Here is a 21,295-nt window from a genome sequence, read left to right as displayed (position 1 = left end):
ACTCCTTTATTTGAAAAATAGTCTCATTGAAGCTTTTATGACTACAGTGATGTCTGTGTACTGATAGTGTTTTGGTTGTACTGTGGGCCAGCTGCTTGTAGATACTGCAGAGACATAATGTCTTTCCTTATCTGGACAGTTGGAACAGGGTCATGAAACTGCATGATCACAGCTGCTGCAAAATGTCTCTCCCATTCTCCTTGGTATCGAGACAGTTCCCACAATAATGTTTGCTTCAATTCATCTGCATCTCCTCAACAATTATTTCTGCACGAGGTTAATCCTGGTCTCATTGTAAATTCCATAACAACCTTGATACCTGCGGGCTATCCCAGAAGCCCTGAAAAATTTGCCTTTTAGGCTTAAGCAGTCTGAAAGGTGTAGTATCCTCCATCAGTAGAGAACCCACTGATCTGGGAACCATGCATCTATGTTTTAATTTCTCTGTTTGGTCATTGTTTCTGGTCCAGCAAAGAAGTGCATAAACGTAGAGTGTTTTGAAATATACTGTAAAAAGATGCAGACTTTGGCTACCATATTTGCTTCAACAGTTCATGTATTCAGATTACATACTCAGTAAGAAAAATGGTGCATTCCATCCATCAGTCCTGTCACCACAAATACACCATTAATCCTCTTACGTTTCCTTTAATACAACCAAGAGGCCAATTTAACATTTTGAGTCTAATTTCTTAACATCTAGCGCACAGATTGTCTTTAAATTTCCAGCACGTTTTCATTTCCCTTTTTATCAACTTTCAGCAGAGTTTGGTGCCTTTAAAGGCTATGTGTACTTTCTGTGCAGGCATAGGCTGTGAAGGATATCAGACTACCTCTTGGAAGTGTGAACTTTACATTTGGCGTTCTCTGTAGCGGCGAGAAAGGGATGAATGTGACCTAAAGCTGGAGTATATTACCTTCTCATGCATGGATGGATGGATTCAAAAGAGTGATTCGGACCGGAAGCGAGCAGCAGAATCATTTTCTCGTAGAAGTCTTTACACTCACGGGGTCGCCCTCTGGTGGCCCTTAGAAAGAATGAAGGTGTAGCTCTTTACACCTTGAAACCTTGCATCAGAAGGTAGTGAGGGTGGTCTCCAGCTGTGCAGTTACCCTTGGAAATACAATGGAAACTATTCTAACCTATTAACCAATTAAAATGTAAGAAAACTACAGGTGCAGACGAGGTCATCAGATGTCGTCTTTATGGGGGAAACAGTTAAGGGCTTCAGAGCCCATGTTCGTATTTCCCTGTGATGGGCTACCCTGGCTTTTACCCAGTAACATCTGGGATAGGCTCCAGCCCTCCCAGGACCTTGAACTGATTAAGCAGTTTAAAATATAGTTTGATGACTGCATTCATCTTTTAAATACAGTTTATACACAATTCAGGAACCTTGTATAAGTGTAGTTAGTAAACCTTAGTAAACCTTTAGGTGTCATTATCAGGCATCCACTCCCTTAAACGTATTTATAAGACATTTTTAATCAGGTTATTTCAGTTCAAGGTGCTTTAAGAATGATTCCCATGAAGAATAAATGTAAAACAAAAGAAAAATTCTAGTTTAAAGTAGCATATAATATTTTATTTAACATGCAGCAGCTGAAGTAAATAAAATAAGATAAAGAAAAAGAAAAAAAGAATAAAAAAGATTAGCTAAATGGAAGCCGTGAAGTCATTAATCATGCCCTCTTATTCTTTGTGGTTTTATTGAATGCAATCTGGACTCAGTTACGCACTTAGTGACAGAAAATATTAGAGATAGGATTAGTTGACATGTAGCAAAAATCCACAGCCAAATTTAAACCCACGCTATCACAAACACGCGGTCTGCTATCCAAGATTTTGAAAACACTCAGAGACCCCTGAGTGCGCCCTTATTGAATCCAGCCATCGGAATGAAACCTTGTTTCCGGCTGGAGTTGGAAATTTCACCAAGCGCTGGCGAGGCTGCAATGCAAATAGCATGACATGAAAGGATTAATTTGAAAACAGGCCCATTAGTGGTCATCACTCACTGCCAGCTTCAGCGGCTGTGGAGCTACCAGCTGGTTTCAAACCGAGGAACTTGCTCCCACTCTGTGAAAAATTATATAAAGTGACAGAGCGAGTTTACATCCAGCATCTGCAGACAGCGTTTGTGCCTTCAGCTGTGTTAGCACAGGCACGTTTGAAGAATGTCACTTAAGTTCAAGTGTCAGCTAAATAATAAGAAAACGGATCATTCAGGGCGAGCTGGAGTGTGGGCAGACTCCAGGTTTGTTGTGCGTCTGTTGTTGTGTGCAGTCTAATCATAGATTGTTGCCACTGTGACATCACCCATTGGTTCTGAAGCCTCGGCGTTACCATTTTGGCCCCTGCTATGTTGTTGTTTTAGAGCTAGTAGCAACCATATACAAGTTATTAGCTGAGCTTGGTTAGCAAGGTGCATAGCTGTAGAGCACAGGTATCTAATTATTGCTAAATACAGACTGATTGGACAGTCTTTACCACACAGAAAGCCGTATTATTTGTCACACAATCCAAATAAAATGTTCCAAATGGCACCAGCAGCACAAAAACCTGTTGGGAAATCTAGTTCTGTGTCTCGAATTAGTGGACATGAGGCAAATCTTTAACTTTTAAGACTTAAAAATACAAAAATGGGTTCATTATAAAAATCCTCATACACCATACAGATGTTCATATGTAAAACTATCCATAGAGGCTAAAGCTGCTTTTGGTCCCAGGCTGTGAACATATTTATTTCTGCTGTAAAGTTGGACATTTTAACATGTGAAGTATTTGGACGGACTTGGTTTTGGTGTCAACCTCATGTGGCCATTAGAAGAACTGCAGGTCCACTTTGGTTTTTATTTTTTAGCCCTGGAGGTTGATGACTGGGTATAATAAGTATCACATTTCCTGTAATTATGTCCAGAGGATCAGCAATTAAAACAAAAGTCACAATAATTAATGAGCTGATCTTACTAAATGAATTTCAGGAGATTTAAATTGAGCTGGAGGCAGCTGCTACAGGCGGCAGATGTTCTGTGTGAACACTCCTGCTCCTGTTTCTGGCCCCAGACAATAACTTACTCTGATGTTTGAAGTTTCCTTTAGCTTTGAATTTATAATTTTGGGTATTTTTATGTTTCATTCTTCACCTCATGCACATTTCTGTACCTATTTTGTGCATTTTGCTGTGTGTGTTTCTGTGTGTTACTAGTCTGTGCAGCCACCAGTTGTACATCTGCGTGTGCTGGCCAGGACACTCTTGCAAAAGAGATTTTTAATCTCGAGAGTCATAAAGGTTTAATAAATAAAAAAATGAATAGCGATAAATAGATCCCGCTGAGGATTTATGTGCCTCAGTTCTTCTGAGATATTAAACTTTAATAGCAAACAAAGAAAGTGTCTCCTATGAAATTAGTTTGGAATTGGGATGCTGTTTATGAAAAGAAAGAGTGCTTTTGGCCCCACAACAAACCATTTTAACCTTTAGTATATAGATGTGGATTCAAGTTCTTCAGCTCACATAATCATATCAACACTATTAATGACTAGATAAACTGAAAGTAGATGAGAAAACAAAGCAGTTTTTTCAGACTTGACAGTTGGAAAATAGAAAAATGCTCAAAGTTAAGTTGTTTTGTGGAAGAAGAATCAAATTTCTTTACATCTCGGCCATGTAAGGATCAACGTGGGACTAAAATGCATTATTAGTTCCACATCAGGCTTTTTATTATTATGCATTTATTAAATTATGCATATTGAACGGACCCATGTGACCCTTACTTTCATTGAGCTTGTGTTGTGCATGTGCTAACCTAAGCACTTACTGCAGCTTACATCATCTTAACCATAAAATTACTTGATAATCTGAAAGGCATCCTTGCATACCTACTGCTGATGCAGCAAATCTGAACTCTGCTCAAGGATTTTCTGTAATGGAACAATGAGAACGCTGCTGCTTTTTGAATTAAATGGGATGTGAAATGTCAAAGGATAAGGTTGAAGGGATAAAACCAAAACTAACAATGAACTTGTGTGTCTGCATGTGTGTGTGTGTGTCTCGTTCCTCTCTGCAGTGGAGCTCCACCGCTGTCCAAAACAGCTGTCCTCTTTACCATGAACACAGCAAACTGTAGTTTATATATAGCACCTGCACAACATTACACAAATATTGTTGTCAATACAGCAGTAAGGATGCTCTGAATTAAAGTTTCTGGGCCTGGAGCAACCTTAAAAACAAAAATCAAGGTCAGTGAAATGTTATACCTTCATTTGTAGAGAAGTTAAAGGTTGTGCTGCTAGTAAGTCCAACTCATTCACACCAGGTAGCAGTTTGCAACATGACAGAGCTGACCACGACGGCTAATATGTTCATACCCTCCCCTATGGCCACAAAATGTAGGTGTGACTGCAGGGCAGACCCAGAGTGGACTTGCGAGGTTATCTCTAAGGTGGCTTTGGAAAAACTCAGCATTCCCTGGAAGAGCTGGAGGCAGTGGTTGAGGAGAGGGAGATCTGAGAAGCTGTGCTAAGATTCCTGCCTGTAGGACCAGGACTCAGAGACCCTGCAGGATGGAGCTGATAAACTATCTTTGCTCTGTCCAGCAAAGCACCTAACCCATAAATAACCCCCAAGAAAAACACTGTGCAAGTGCAAACAGTTACTTCACTGCTTCTCTTTGCATTCACTGAACAAAGATAACATGTAGAGAGGTGTGCCTGCAGCAGGACTGCAAGACCTCACACTTCCAGGCTGTATAATGAGTCTTTGTCCAAAAAATATCTTGACTTTTTTTTCTGAAGTCCCTACTTTTACAATTACCTAAAAACGCTGTATAGCACTACTTGTTGGTAGAGAGGAGCATTCATGGTTCCATCAGTTACAGCAAGTCGTGCAGGTCCTGACTGTAGGACAGCAGCCCCAACATCATGTTTAACTGTTGCGGTGATGTTTTTTATTAAATGTTGTTAGTTTTAGTCCAGATGGAACTCAAAACTTGAACCTTTTAGAAGATTTGTCTCTTTTCAGTCCACAGAATATTTTTCCCCCCAATTTTTTTTTCTTTGGCAAAAGTTGAGCTGTTGTTGTTTTTCATCAGTCTCTTTCTTATGGTTGGATCATGAACTCTGACCTTAACTGAGGCAAGTGAGGACTGCAGTTCTTATTCTGGGTTCTTCTGCTGGGTGATGCGTTGATGTGCTCTTGGAGTAATTTTGGTAGACAGGCCACTCCTGGGAAGGTTCACCTTTTTTCCAAGCTTTCTTGGAATTAGCCACCTTAAATAGCTATTTTGCTAACTACATTAAGGGCCATGCCTGCATGCCTGTCTGAGGTTGCCTTTCTCTATGACCATAATGTTCTCTAAGACAGCTGTTTGTACATCAAAGTACAAGCAGAAATTTCAAGCCATCAGCCTGTATATCATCTGACACTTTGCCAGTTTTCCTTCTCGTCCCATTTGTACTCACCACTCAGTTAGCATACATCTTGCCTGGACCTTGTCAGACGATTTAACATAGCCTACCAAACATATTGTTGCTTTTGGTTCAGTGAGGACTCTTTCAAAGGAGGTCAAACTTCTCTAAGAACTATGGCTCTATAGCTTACCTGGCGCTATGTTAGCATTCACAGCATGTCTTTATCCCGTCTTCCTTCTCTCACCCCAACCGGTCGCAGCAGATGGCCCCGCCCCTCCCTGAGCCTGGTTTTGCTGGAGGTTTCTTCCTGTTAAAAGGGAGTTTTTCCTTCTTACTGTCGCCAAAGTGCTGCTCATAGTGGGTCATATGATTGTTGGGTTTTTCTCTGTATGTATTATTGTAGGGTCTACCTTACAATATAAAGCGCCTTGAGGTGACTGTTGTTGTGATTCAGCGCTGTGTAAATAAAACTCAATTGAACTCAATTCATCAACTTCTGCTAACAGGTGATGTGCTCTGTCCCTGGGCCGCCTGAAGCCCTAAGACATTTAGCTTTCATGATATGGTGTCCTGAATGTTGGGAGCTCTTTTGGTCGCATAATTCCCACCTATGGGCGCTGCACGCCGTTACCTAAACCCTCTTTGACAGAATTTTCTTTAAGGATATTTAACAGGAAATGGATACTGAAGCAGCAAATTAATTCATTCATAACTTATGTGCAGTTTTTCATTGCAGAATGTTCAGTGGTTAAATATTCCCACCCTGCACCCTGCGAGAACCACTGTTCAAGAGCTAAATTCACTGTTGTGCTTTTTAAGAGAGCAATAATCTTAGAATAAATACAATTATTTTGTAACAGGCGCTCAGTTAAGTCACAATGAGGCAAAAGCATCAAATTGAAAGGCACTGGAATTATCCTTGACTATACATGAATACACAAAACAAACTATTATTAGTGTCAGACGATGTGGGAGGGCTTACGGATTGATTAAAAAAAACATCCAAGTTGAGTCATTTGCAGAAGTAGCACACAAAAATTGTCGATTAATCCACGGCTGAAAATAGTCCTTAGCAAATCGAGTATTTCCTCCTTTGTGCTATAAGTGCCCATCTGTTTGTAAAATGACTGTGCCTGTTTTCATGAAATGAAAGTGTATATTTAGGAGTATTTCTTAAAGACTTCCAGAAATCACTGAGCTTGAGAGCTGAGCATCAGAGACAGGGTAGGGACAGATGGGCACATTGTCGGTTTGGGTTTTTTCAGAGGATCGTCGACAATAAGAAATTAGAGTGACGGCTTTATCCTTTAACACAGACAGACAATAACAAATGCTCGGCTGTGCTGAAAGTGCTTGAATATCGGTGCTTAATTACATATACATCCAGCATATGTACTTTGCAAAAATAGCCTCTTTTATTTTGATATATGGCTAATCTCTCGTGTTACAGTTTGCATCTCGTGCTCCTTTCGTCATGTACGTTCACAGTAGCTCTCTCGCTGCCTCGTCTGTTTAGCTGGTGACAAACACACATGCTGGCTTTTTTCCCATTCTCCCCCTATTTGTTGCTGGTCTGCTGCCCATACAGGATTGGTTATCGCTCCTCTTCCTCTCAGGGAGACGGGGAGTCTCGCCTCCTCTTCTGATGCAATAGAAACCCCTGCAGCAGTGCACCGCTGTGCTCATGTGTGTGAGGCTGTGTATGTGTTTAATAGTCCCCTGCTATTCCCCCTTTGATGTCTCCAGCTTGCTAAATGCACACAAACATCGGTGGCGCTCGTACTGATTGGACGCAAGCAAATGGGAATATAGATTCTTATATTATATCACACATTTCCTCTCACACGCTCCCCTTGCATGAGGATTTTCAGCTCGTCAGCGGGGCTGAACAAGGATTCAAACACCAGGCAGCAATTGCTGCTGACAGTGTCAAAGACACAATGGAGCAGAGTGCTGCATAATTCTCCTCTTTTCATCACTCCCAGCCTCACTTATACAAATATTAATGCTGCATTTTACATCTCTTGTCCGCTTGTCTTTCTGTTGAGAGTGGCCAGAGTAATCACCGCCTATTGTTGCTTTTTCTTTGCCTTGGTGTTTAATTTGGGGCGGGGGGTGGACCATACTGTGGGGCTTAGATAGGGAGTGGGGATCCTACTGAAGCTGCATCCAGTATTGCACTTGTTCATCAGCCTTCTTCGTTACTGAGGGAATGATAATGGGGCCTACTGGGATTATTTTGTAACCATAGTGACGAAGCAGAGGAAATGTTTAAATATGCATACCTGGCTTTATTACATCTTGTGTTCCTCGAACCTCACCGATGTTTATCAGGTTATGTCTGTGTAGCTACTAGATTTTGTCATTTTTATAAAACGGATCAAAAATTTGCATGTTTCATGTGAACAGAAATATTTTTCTGTGGATCCGTTTTAAAAATATAACGTGTACATGTGAACGTAGCTCAAGGCTGAAGTGGCAAAAACGGCAGTTCCTTCGGTTGTCGTGGGCATGGTTGGTCTTATTATTATTATTATTATTAAATACATATATTATTTGTCACATAAACAATACAACATATAGTGAACATGCAGTGAAATGCTGGTGCCCGAGCTGCGGGCAGGATGCAGTCGTAGGGAGAGAAGTTCATTCATTCAGCAGGGGTCCAGAGTAGAGGCGCTTCTCCTCCTTAAAAAGAGCCGGTTGAGATGGTCCCCTCCTGGGTCAGGTGTTCCAGGCATGTCCTCCCAGGAGGAGACCTGCTGGAGAAATTATATCTCTCATCTGACCTGGGAATGCCTCGGTGTTCCCCAGGATTAGCTGGAGGAGGTGGTTGATGAGAGGGAGGTTTGGACCTCTCTGCTTAGGCTGACCTGCGAGTTGTCTCGGGATAGGTGGAAAAAAATGGATGGATGATTTGTTTGTTATTATTTTAGATGTTTTTCCTTTTATTGGGATGGTTGTCATATATTATAGAAAAATTATATGCACAATGCACCACACATTTTAATGGCAAATTATTAGTTTTTTGCATGATAACTTGTGATAATTTAATAATGTGTCTTTGTATTTAACCTCTCAAGCGTTTTTCTTCTTCGTTATCATTTTAGAGTTAACGTGTTCATAAGCAGCACTTAAAGGATGATTAAAGATGATTAAAGATTAAAGACAGTTTTTGATATTGTCCATTAAAAAGTAATCAAAATTTATTTTGATATCTGAGTGTTTCTTAGTTTTACACTAGTTGTTTCATTTTTTTTTCACCAGGAGCATCCCTGTTAGATTAGTGTCTGCTAGGAAGCTAAGTGGAATCACTGAACTGGACTTTTCCAATGTGTTATTGCCTTTAAGAACATTTTATAGTCTTTTTCTCTTCTCAGCAGTCTCGTAACTGTTTCAGTAATGAAGAGAATCATCCACTAAAACTTTTATTTTCATTCAAAGGACATTTTTTAAAGGATTTGTCTCTTTTGGGAGCCCAGAAGCATTGCAAGACACTTGTTCGTCTTTCATGAGTCTTACACAGAGAATATGGCAGACAGAGCAGTTTCCATACAGAGACATCCCCAGACTACCCGTGCCATATTTGTCCCAGTGAGCTAGCTCATCTCTAACGCATTCAGACAACTGCTTCTGTGGCCCTCGTGCTGTTTGGCTGTTGATATGATGCTTGGTGGAAAATCGCTATTCCCCAATCTGACTCGGAGAATAGCCGGAGCGTTTTCCGCCGCTAAAAGGCTTAGGAGGCCGACTGCTGCAGCGCTCCCCGACTGGCACTGCGCTGAGGCACGTGGCCAGAATCACTTATTGACACTTCACTGCCATCTGCCAAGACTGCGAGGTTTGTTTAGCAGGCTGAACTCTGTGGAAAGCAATAACTGGATGAGAACTTCCCTCTAGATTTTATGTGAAAGAAAATGATCCTTCACTTTAGGCTATATAACTGAAGTAATGTAGAGATGAAAGGCTGTATTTACACCCCAGACTTGGCCGGCTGTAGGGTTCACAAGGGTTTTTTTTTTTATTATTTATTTTGTAAATAAACTAAAATCGGGTCACATACACTTTGATGCTAAAGTATAAAAGCTCAGATCAAAATACTTCAAAATTGTCAATAAGGAAAATCCGAGCAGGGAAATGAGCAAAAGGCTCCCTGCTCTCATGGAGGTTTTGCCTCTAACTCGAAAACAAGTGCCCTTGAGCAAGGCAATTAACCCCCAGCTGCTCCTGCGAAGCTGCTCTGTGGGAAATAACAGAAGACTGCGGCTATATCGGGCAGCGCACCGCTGAACACATCACGCGTGCTCCTCCTTCACCTGCCTCTCCCCCCTCGGGCTGTTGTTGCAAAGATGTGCGGCCTGCCGACTCGCATCTTCCAGCCGAGGTTGCTTTGTAAAAAGTCCTCGTATGATGTGGCACCCAAACATGCCGTTAGGCGGGTAGGGATTGGGATGCTCTCATTTGTGAGTCTCACTGGAAAGGAATGCCACGGCATGTAGAGGTAATGTCCATGAAATTGCTGGGTCCAGGGGTGTGGCAGCTGTGTCAGGGGTGGGGGCTCTGCACAGCTGTGCACAGCTGCATCTTAAGTCAGTATCTTGTGTGTTAGCTGGTAGTAACCATTCAGAGTTGCCACACTGAGGTTTGGAAAGCATCAGAAAGAGCTGTGAATATTTTTACAGAAGCCTCTAAAGAGATCAAGGTGAGGAGCTAATGAAGCTGAAGCTCTTTTCATGCTTTTAAACAAGAATCTGGAAGTAGAGGTAAGGGTCAACTGTGCTGAATGGAACATGCTATTTAGTGTAAATCTTTTCAAAAACTCAGTGAGAGGTTTTTAAGTTATAAGTAGCACGATATTGTGTTTAACTTGATTCATACTCTTAATAACACCACACGTTTTTTCTGCCTGGTATTAACTGAAATTGTTTAACATTAGCTGAACTGAGAGTCATGTTTCAGCTCGCACTGAGGTAAAAACCTCAATCTGTCATTTTCTTTCCTGCAAAGAATAAATGTTGTTTTCTATAACACTTACAAAAATGTCAAATGCACACTTGCCACCATGACACCAGAAAGGCTGTTAAAAAAGATTAAAAATCAAAATATTCACACTCTGCTCCTCACTTGATATTTTCTCTTTTTCAAACTGTTCTCTGTACCAAGAGATGGTTGTGTGGGGAAATCCCAGTAGATCTGCAGTTTCTGAGCAGCCAGTCTGGCACCAAGAACCACGCCCCCCTTCAAAGTCACTAAAAATCACCTTTGCTCTCTATTTCCTTCTACTTAGCAGGTCCTCTTGACCACTTCTATATGCCTAAATGAGCTAATTAGTGAGAAAATGTTAGTTTTAAGGAATCCTGGAGTCCTGCCAGTCATGTGACAGAGCTCGAGGGGCACCTTGACACTTGAACTGTCTGCATTCCCACCACATTCGCCCAGATCCCTGCAGAGATCCCTGCAGAGATTCCTGCTGGTCTCTGGAGGATCACTGGGGGAGTTTTAAAACAGTAGAACAGCACAGGAATGATTAAATATGGTGCTCAGGTGGGGATAAAAGGTCAGACAGAGGTCTGAGGTGCCTTGACACAGAAATAGCTGAGCCAAAATTGATATCCAACAATAGCCAACCAAGTCACCATTTTTCCCACATCATTCTTCCATTTTAAATAATCAGGGTGATTTTGTTGGCTCAGGATTGTTGCCGTGATCATAACATCGCACAGAGTTCACCTCTCCCCGTGTTGGCAGTAGGAACAGACCTGGTGAGCAGCCAGCTGCTTGTTTATTGTCATGGAAAAAAAGACACAGCAGATGACTAATGTTTCAAGATATTAAATTGATTTCCACTTAAATTAATATATCATATTTCATGTGACAGATAAGAAGTGGCTCGTTACTGATAAAGTCAGGGAGAAAGCAGGTTTTTTAAGTTACTGCCTCGTGTTACAAGCTGTTGAACCACAGACTGTGTTTCACACAGGACTGTAGAGTCCTGCGCAGGTAATGCATCATGGTCTGAATCTGGTGTTTTTTTCTTTAGTCATTAAATAGTGATAAAGCCCACACATTTCCATCTGTGCTGGTATCAAATTGTTGGTTTGGTGCAATTGAAAGCCGGGTTTACACGAGTACATTTAAAAAGACATGAGCTCAAACTGCAGGTGCCTGGAATAAACCAGGCTATCCTTTGCAGTACAACACTGAGGAGCATTTTCTACATAAAAAATGTATTAATGGAAAGTTGACAGTTTTATTCTGTAACGGCTCATATAGTCTGACAAAGGTGGAACAAGTGAAATTATCCACGTTGTCTTCCTTCAGTGATTACAGTTCAATTTGAAAGAGAAAGCCATGTGATTATGTGCACCGCCCTTCTGCGCTCATGAAATTCATTGAATCTCTCATGCAAGAAAACGTATGCACTGGATGCTTCAGCTTTCAGGGAAGACTGATGTTTAAAGCACTCTGTGTAGCTGGATCGACTTCACAGACCTTTGTGTCCATTGCAGAGTAATAAGACTCTGAGAATGCCTCCTTAAGCAAGGAACCTGAATATATTCAAGCTAAACAGAGATAAGGACAAAATTTATTGACTGCAATCAGTCAGTCCAGTGTCTCAGCAGGGCTGGAGCCTGTCCCGGGTTTCACTGAGCGAGTAACCCATTTTATTCATATTAGGAATCATTTTTTATGTAAAACAATAGCTTATCCTTATTTTGAAGAGCTAATGCTAACAAGCTTGATTAGCAAGCTGTGTTCATGAATTGTATATGAGCAAGCCACAAACGCCTGCTAATTAGCGCCGAGTTGTAAACCATCCATCCTTCCAGGACTTCTGCTGTAATTTCTCCAGCATGCCCTGGGGTCTCCTCCAAGCTGGACATGTCTGAAACACATCACTGTATAAACACATCACTTTATGAACACATCACTTAATAATTCATTCACAGAGCAACAACTTGGGGTTCAGTGTGCTCACCGTCTGGCCAGGAGGAGCAACGCTCTTCCACCCCTGCTGGAGCCCTGCTGCTGCCACCGTTCCCAGTGTGTGTAATAATAATCATTCACAGTTTATTTGGTGTGTCCTGCACCTCAGCAGGGAGGATTCATAAACTGGTCACTTAGTTAATGCAAAAACAATGTAAGTAGTGATGGCTAAAAAAAAAAACTCTGTTGGAGTAGTAGAGTAAAGCAGCAGCTTGTCACTGAGTCAGGCAGAAGACGAACTAAAGGTTATGTGGTTTGTGTATAAGATCAAGTCACTGAACTGAAACACTCTACTGTGTTTGCACTGATGGTGCTTTCTGGAGCATTTTAATGAAATTATTTCACCATTCCTGTGGGCTGCTGTGTGAAACAGACCATCCAAGAGGTTTGTGAGTCAGATTTAGTGAGTCGAATTATTGCATTTTATTATTCTGTTGGGGATGAGTTGGTACCCCGAGTATCACGGGGCCTTGTTCATGAATCGGGGGAAGAAGGAAGGAGAGACTAACTATGTGTTGGTTCGGCATCTGCACTGATGTGCTGATGCAACACTGGTCTGCTGTGGTGAAGAGCGGGCTGAGTGTGGAGGTGAAGCTGTCGATTTTTGTTCCTCACTCTCAGTTATGGTTATGAGCTCTCGCTAGTGACTGAAAGAAAGAGATCACAGACACAAGCGTCCATCCAGAACGTCTCCCTGGATTATGGGCGCTGTTATTGGAATGGAGATGGTGTTTCTGCCTCTAAAGTGTTTGTCAGTATGCGGGCTGAACCTTTCTCCTTCAGAACCCACACATCATTTAGCCTTTGATGCTACGCCTCGACATCAGAAATGATTTCAGTAAAGCACGAGATGAAAAGAGTTGCTTTTAATCACTTCAGTGTAAAAACGAATTACTTGGAAGAACAGGCAATAAAAAGAGCACTTGTCATAATTTCAGAATTGCTAAGAGCACTTTTCTTTGAAACATCTGATTTTTTTTATTTATTTATATATCTGATTTAGCGTTATCCGACCTTTCAGAGGTTCTCTGGCTCTCTCGAGGCCTTAGCATTACACAAATCAATTTTATGTACACTTCAGATGTGAAAATTGATCACGCTTTCCATGAGATTTGAAAAATATATCACTGTGCATGTGTTTCTTTGCCCAGCTTATCACTGCAGCCAAAGTCATTTTAATGAGTCTTGTGAGGGGAGTGTGAGGGAGGAGGTCCTCTGGGAGAGATCCTGTGGGAAGCTTTATTGACTGTTACTGTGGAAAATAAAACGGCGGAGTTAAACATTCAGCCAAGCTTCACGTCTGTCTGTTAACCGAAATTAAAAGAGAAAATCTTTTTTACTCTGTTTACTCTCCCCTTTCTCTGGTGAATATACGCTCTGTTTCTAACCCTTATCTGCTCTTTTTCCCTTCTTCCCTTCACGATTCGCTGAACACAAACTTTATAATTCCCGGCTCTTTTCTCCCCGCCAGCTTGATTCTTGTGCGCTGGAAGGCAGAAGGTGTGCAGTGTCTGGCTGTCGAGCGCACTCCGAGACCGTAAATCTCCAAACATATGAGAGGAGGCACACATAGTCTGTCAGCCTGTTCTCGGTGTTAAAAGACATGTGGGTGCATGTGTTTCGCCATTTTTTTTTAATTTAAAGGACTCTTGAAATGATATTAATGAAGAAAGAGCAAACCCCCAAGAGATAATTTAGTGGAGCAGACTGTAAGTGTGCATTTTATCCTCAGATTTGATGTCTTTTGACGTGATTGTTGGCGTTTCCTACATGTTTGCGCACACATGCGTGGCCCGCTGTAGCCTCCAGAAATCAAACAGCACCCATAGAGTGTTAGTGAGGACTAAGCAAAGAGCACGGATGCATAAGACAATTGGGGCTGGCTTCACGTGGCACTGTGGGAGCTCATTACTGTAGTCTTTGGGCTGGAAAATGTCTGTCAGTAAGGATTCATTAAAAGCCAACCTGCTGCAGGAGCTCCTGGTAGGGCTGTAATGAGAGGTCCTTCTCAATTTGGGCTTCCCAGTGGTTTCAGATTGGACAGGTGAAATATTAGCAGCAATCTGCATTACAGATAGAGGGGCTGTCCAGGCCAGAGTTTGGATTTGCTGGGGTCATTAGCATCACAATGCCCCAGTTGGCTCAGTTTTTTTAGGAGCATTTGAAACCACCAGGCTCTCGGTCACGTGCTCTGAGCCACCAGCAGAATATCATCCACTTATTTCATCTTCAGAAAGATTTCAGTCAGCACCAGCTGCTGCCTCCTACATATCAGAACATTTAGTGGAAACATTGTTTGAATAGTTTTTTGTGTCCCATTAACGCAGGCGGCCCTGAGTTTGACTCGTGGGTTTGTTTAACCTGGCTGTCTGAGCTGCTCTAATTTTAGGCTTCGGCTCACTTTGTTTTGAGTCTCTGTGCGTAGATGAAGACGTAAAGCTTCTTTGTCTGAGGTTAAATGTGTGTATTTGTGCTAAAAGCAGGTTTTTACAGTCTCTTTTGTTTCTTTGCATTGATTTCCCGAGGCCAATTTTGTTTGCTTTCTGTTCTGCATGTGTTTTTGGTGTCAGCTCATTGATCGCTCTGCATCATCCGTGCTTTTATTTTTCTCTCCTGACTTCTCGACTTCTGTCTCGCAGACTCGCACGCCACGTGTGACACGACTCAGCCCGACACAGCCAGCTCTCGCCGACCAGGCCAGCAGGGTATCCTTCGCGTCAGCCGAAAATCTGGAGAGCATGTCAGACCCTGATATTCCCATCGGCTTTAACAGGATGAACCGGCTCCGCCAGAGCCTGCCGCTGGCCCGCTCGTCCAGCCAGGCCAAGCTGCGGGCGCCAGGTCAGTCCGCTGTCTTTGAGTAAAATTGAAAAATTTCATATCTCTCATATTTAGATTGTGTCGAGGCCCATCTGTGATATCCACTCAGCAGAAATGACGAAAACGACTTGAACCCTTCTGATTCTGTGCAATAAATGAGATCATGTAGGGGTTAGACATGTGCACGTACAATCTGCTCACGGCGATGATGACTACAAACTTTCTACAATAAAATCCAAAGATGTTTCAGGAGATTGGAGCCTTCAATTATGCAGACAGCTTTTAGTTTCATTCAGCAAAATTTTTATTCAGACTAAAGTTTAAAATCTTGACATTTTAGGGTGTGGTTGTCCTTTTTCCTGTTTATTCATAAAGTCTCTGTAATGTTGTTTTAATAGTAAGTTATTTCAGTGGGAAAAAAACACCTCAGTTGTCATTTTAAACTCTGTGCGGGTGAAATCTGTTTCTCATTTCTTTGAACCACAAATGAGAAGTCAGGACAGGATTCATCTCCCAGTAATAACATTTACTGTTTTTTATTGCAGTCACACTTTCAGACTTCTTTGGCTGATTGGTCAGAGATAACAAGCTTGTTACTCCAAGGATGGTTCCCACTGCTTCTCCAAACTCTGAGTTAAATTGCTGACTGCAGATTGATGATTACAAAGAAGTGATGCTTGAGAGAAAAACACTGTTACAAGTACTGATTTTTTTTTAATGTTAGCTCATTTTATTTGAGGCTTATTTTTTACTTCTAGACTCACTTTTGAGATTAAAAACCTTTATTTGTGCTGACATCTCTGCTGGTGGCCATTACTGAGACTCCTTTGATTAAAGGGGAGCTTTGCCAACAGCTCTTGGCTTAAATTTGCCCACTGCTGCACCCATTGGCTCAGTGAAATCCTCAAATCAGAGAAAAATGTAGAGCAACTGACTCACAAGACATTTATCGATATCAATGCTCCCCCAAGATGTTTTTTTTCACCGCCCAGAAACTCTGACGCAGGTGTGATGTGATGATTGACCTTGGTGTTTCCGAGTCATTGGCTCCAGCCCAGCAAGTGTAAAGCAGGACCAATGGAGTCAAGGGACTGTCCTACTATCTTTATTGAACTATATGAGGGTCTGAAGGTTAAGTCACATTTGGTGGTGCGCTCAAAGGCACAAGTCAGAACTACTGTGCCAAAATTCAGCAGTGTCTGTAGCTCAATCTTTAAAAAAATAGTGTGGTTTCACAGACTCGCACAGAAGGGCTGGGACTGGAGGGATGTTTGGCTGCCCACCTCTCATTAGAGAGTGATAACCCGAGCCTTCAGACACGCACTGCACCCCTGAAGCTTCGTAAATATTACCCAGGGGAGCTGAACGTGAGAATAGAAGTGTCAGACTCGGTTGGATCAAACATTAAACGGTGTTTAATGTTTGATCCAACCAGAGTTGGAGCTGGTTGGAGTACTGTGTGGTGTCTGAATGAGCACCTGTATGAATAGAACAAGTCATTATCCACAGAATTTATGACAAACAAGTGGGTATCGTGTGTCCTCGTGTACGCTCTACCCGAGCATATCCCTCTGCTAAAAGTATTTCCAGGAGTCACAAAAATGTGTGAAAATGTTTGTAAATGAGTCCCAAATCACCGTTAGCACTGGCTTTGATGTGTTCACTCAATTTCAACCCATCAACCCCATTCAACCTTTCTAAACTGTTGTAGTTTGAGCTTAGCATAAGCACATCCTGACCGAGCCACTGCACAGCTGTGGACACAGCTTACCTTGACTTATGAAAAGTTTCTGACTACAGTTGGTTACTTGCACAGCAGCTTCCCCTCCCGAGATCCTCAAACAAACTACACGTCAGGTCCTTTTACATGTTTGACCTGTGAAACGCAAATTTTAGTGCTTTCGCTGCGATTCGATACTGTTTTCTGATTCCCTTTAACATTTTATTCTCACCATTCGTCTCCACTTTCTTCCTGGTTATGTTTGGAGCTTGATATGAGAGTAAAGGTTGTCTGATTCCAGTCACTGATTCAAATCTGTCCACTGAGGTTTCATTTCATCAGCAGTCAGCACAGCAGGCGGAGCTAATTGACTCTTATTTTCACTTCTTCTATCAGCCTTCATTTGTGGACGTGTATTGACAACCTCACTTTGATTGATACGTCGGGCGGCCATCACTCGCTTAATCTGATTTGATGTTTCTGACAGGCAGCCGTAAACAAGACACATTAGCTCTGTTCCTGTACGGCACTGTCCTCCTTCAGGTAATGTTTGAGTTGACTGAAGGCATCGAGTGTTAATCTAGTGAAGCTGGCAAGGCCCTCTGAGTGTCAAGTGAAAGTCAGACTTCAGTGCACTGCCTATAGGAGTGCTGAATATAAACAGAGCTGTCTAATGCCTCCAAATGATCTCGCCGAGTTACCTGTCGTCTTTGATTAATGGCCGTGGCAGCAAGCGAAACCATTTCCTCCTTAAAAGCATCTTTATAGCATTTGCAGGACACAGAAAATGTAGGACAAGCCAGAAAAATGTCAAGAGTTTCAAAAGTTTTATACCACATAAACAGCATATTAAGATAAGCATCAACTCTCTGTGAAACGTTCTATCATTTCATTTCATGTTTGCTCTTCTTCATGCTTTACCAGGCGGTAGCGCAGGCGTCAGTTTTTTTTATATTATCCTCAATCGTGAGCTAAAACCCCAAACGTGTAAGTTGCCTCCATCCTTAGGGATATCTCACCATCACCTCCGCCCTTCAAAAGGTTTAAACTGTTCTCTAAAAACGAGCCTTTTACATTATAACACATCTGAGTCAGTGTTAATTTTACTTTCTGCACTTGGAGTCGGTGAGAATTTCACTGCGTCCACTCGGAATTCCAGCTTCCATTTAAAGTGAGGCTGATAATTATGTGTTGCTCTCTTCGCATTTCACAGCACAGCAGTGTGAGCCTTAGCTATAGTAGCCTCTTATTAGGTACATCAATACATTTCATCAACTGTTCTGCCATCACATTCTTTTTTTATTGATCCGCTTTCAGTTACATGTTTTATAACAGACATCACAATCTCAGAATGTAAAGGAACAAGGAGAACAAACCATTAGAAATATGTCGAAATGTAATGTTGTTTTTATCCCAGCACCACTGTAAACAGATATGTTCTTTAAGTGAGAAACTGCAAAATGAACAGGAGCTGGGGTGAAGGTGGGTTGCAAAGATGCTTGCATATCAACACCAAATGTGCACAGGCTGAAGCAGCTTGAATTATGGTCCATGTTTAAGCTACTCAATTGGATGTGCATATGGGCATCATCTGAACTGTCAGCTAATATTAGCTGGCACTGACATCAGCTGATCTACAGAGCTTATCCCTGCTGAAACAGGGCGAGAGGCGGGGTACACGCTGGACATATCGCCAGCCTGTTGCAGGGCAAACACAAAATAGACTAGTCTGAGCTCAATTTAATGGACGGTGTGCTTAAAAGAGCTGTTTGAACCCGTTTTTCAGCCATAGAATAGTATTTTTAAAAGCTGTTGAAATGTGTGATATCACACACACAAAGGCATCAGCACCTTTCCTTTCAAGTTAATGACCACACACCTGTGCAGGCTGGTTATGCCAAAGAAGTGCTGATTATTGACATCAAACTTGGTCAGTAGACCCGAAAGCATAGCTCACTGTTGAGTCTAAAAACCAAGTCATGACGTCTTGATGCTTAAATCCATCTTTTGCACTGGAAGACCCACAAATTAACCACCCAGCGTGTCACAGGCTGGGTCTCTGATCCAGCGCGCTGAGTGTAGTTGGTATTTGTCTTATGTTAGATTTGTGATGATGGTTCATGTGGTATTCTTATTTAGGTTTTAGTTGAGGTTAAAATCAGCCATTATGTATCATTGTCTCCTTGGTTTCTGTGTGTGGGTCCTCGTCTAGTCTCTCATATGTTTTAGGTCTGAGCTTGTATTGTCACATTTACGTCTCCGTGTTTCCTGTTTTATTTTGAAGGAGTCTTATGTTCTTTGTTCATTGTATTTAGTTTTACTTCCCCTGTCCTGTCATTAGGCTCATATCAGCCATGTGTTCCCACTTCCCCTGATCACCTCCCGTGTCCTCTGTTTTCCGTATGTCATTGTCAGGTCGTCTGTTATCGTCAGCACAGTCTTTATAGGTTTTTCCTCATAGCTCTCACTGTGTTTCACAGTAGCCTTCGTTTACACAGTGTTCATTCTCATAGTGTCCATAGGTCTGTGAAGGTTCTCAGTCATCCAGGTCATCGTAGTCAAAGGAGCTTGCAAAGAAAAGCGTCTGGACTTCTTTAAGTTGCTTGAAGACGTTTCACCTCTCATCCGAGAAGCTTCTTCAGTTCTAAGGTCAAATGGCGTAGAGTCCCAGATGTAAACCCAGTGGGAGTATCCCCCCAAAGATGGACAAAAGGACCTCACCTTATCATGCGATTTCCTGGTGTGGGTGGGGCCAGTTTTCACAATGAGCTCACCCGAAACCCTGCCTGATTGGGACCCACACCTGTTTTCACACCTTGGCTCATGTGATTAGAGGATCATCAGGGGGTCCTTTATCCCTCTGTGGGGGGAAACTCCCACTGGGTTTATATCTGGGACTCTCCGCCATTTGACCTTAGAACTGAAGAAGCTTCTTGGATGAGAGGTGAAACGTCTTCAAGCAACTTAAAGAAGTCCAGACGCTTTTCTTTGCAAGCTCCTTTGAATAGTGTCCATAGGTTTTTCTTAGTTATATATTTTACCACTGCTTACAGCCAAATAAAGGCTCGCCTTTTGTTAACTCCTGCAACTCCTCTCTGCATCCACTTCTGGGTCCTATAAACAAAACACACCGGCGCACCCCGCTGTGACACAGCGTTTCTTTTGCCCAGAAGCAAGAGCATCATTGGCAACATTGCTGGCAACATTAGATCTGCATCAGATTAACTTATCCTGGGTCAGTTATCACCACCGAAAAAAATCGCCTGTGTCTATACATTTATGCACTTAATAAATTATCGTTGACCCTACGGGTTTTATTGTAAAACAAGTATGAAATGCCTTTGTGTTGCATTAAAAGGTCTCACAAAGTCTTGAATTTAATTTGGTAAACACTGCAGAAACCCTGACTAATGGTGAGCAGGAGGAACATTTACAATCTGACCACTGACATTTAGATCAATCTGCAGCACAGCATACAGGCCACGTATAATTAAACAGGAACTTAACACTAAAATTCATTAAATCATTTTGTGTAACATATCGATTTTGACCTCAGTCTTCAGTATTTATTCCAACTAATTTAGTTAATTGCCTTTTTTTTAACAGTAAATTAAGCTGAACAAAGTAAAACATGTTGTACTCTCACCCTGCTCCCACATATGGGTTTCGTTGAGATGGAGAGCTTTAGATCGGAGGTGGTAACGAGGGAAGTGCCTGCTGTATAGACGGTAAGAGCAGCGCAAACGGAGGGATTGTGCCAAGCAGTGTGCTTTCAGCTAAAATGGATGATTATTAGCTGCTTCTACACTGTTGAAAACTTTAAGGTGAAAATTGTTCGTACGCTCTCTGCCTTCATCACCGACTCCAAACTTCACCCCACCCCCATCTACCACTGTGAATCTCCCCCATTGCTCCTCCCCATCCATAAATGCAGGGATCTTGTTCCTCCAGCTTGGGGAGGAGACTCGCAGGGTTCACCTGACCCACGAGCTGACCAGCCTGGACACTCTGAGGGCCCTCATCGTGCACATGTTCCCCCAAAGGCTCACCATGGCCATGCTCAGGTAGGTCGACAGCCACGAACGCAGGATATTAACACGTCTGCATGTTTATCGATCTGTTTAGATCTTTTACAAACTTCCTGCAGTGTGATATTTACACTTCATTTATGGCTTGTTTTATAAATCAATCTCAAGGTCAGAGGCTGTCGGTGATTCATTTCAGCTCCATCCTCAACCAGCCACACATGAAAATTCATTTCTTTAAACAGATGGGGAATAAAAGCGGGAGAGGGCACTGAAAATGACGATGACTTATATTTTTCTTTAAACATCCTTTAAATGCCACATTTCATT

The 21,295-nt window shown here is 42.1% G+C and overlaps 1 protein-coding gene across 6 annotated transcripts in view; it reads left to right on the top strand.

Moving 5' to 3' along the window:
- Positions 1–21,295, top strand: part of LOC102212872 (SRC kinase signaling inhibitor 1-like) — a 138,877-nt gene that overhangs the window by 77,429 nt on the left and 40,153 nt on the right. For all 6 annotated transcript variants that reach the window (XM_005725731.1, XM_005725732.1, XM_005725733.1 and 3 more), the window contains 2 exons: positions 15,040–15,241; positions 20,875–21,004. In XM_005725731.1, the coding sequence (XP_005725788.1) occupies positions 15,040–15,241; positions 20,875–21,004 (332 nt within the window). The remainder of the gene's footprint in view (positions 1–15,039; positions 15,242–20,874; positions 21,005–21,295) is intronic.

This window comes from Pundamilia nyererei, unplaced genomic scaffold, assembly GCF_000239375.1.
Source record: "Pundamilia nyererei isolate P.nyererei 1_Seehausen unplaced genomic scaffold, PunNye1.0 scaffold00017, whole genome shotgun sequence".
Lineage (NCBI taxonomy): Eukaryota > Metazoa > Chordata > Actinopteri > Cichliformes > Cichlidae > Pundamilia > Pundamilia nyererei.
This window is presented reverse-complemented; position numbering and strand designations above follow the sequence as displayed.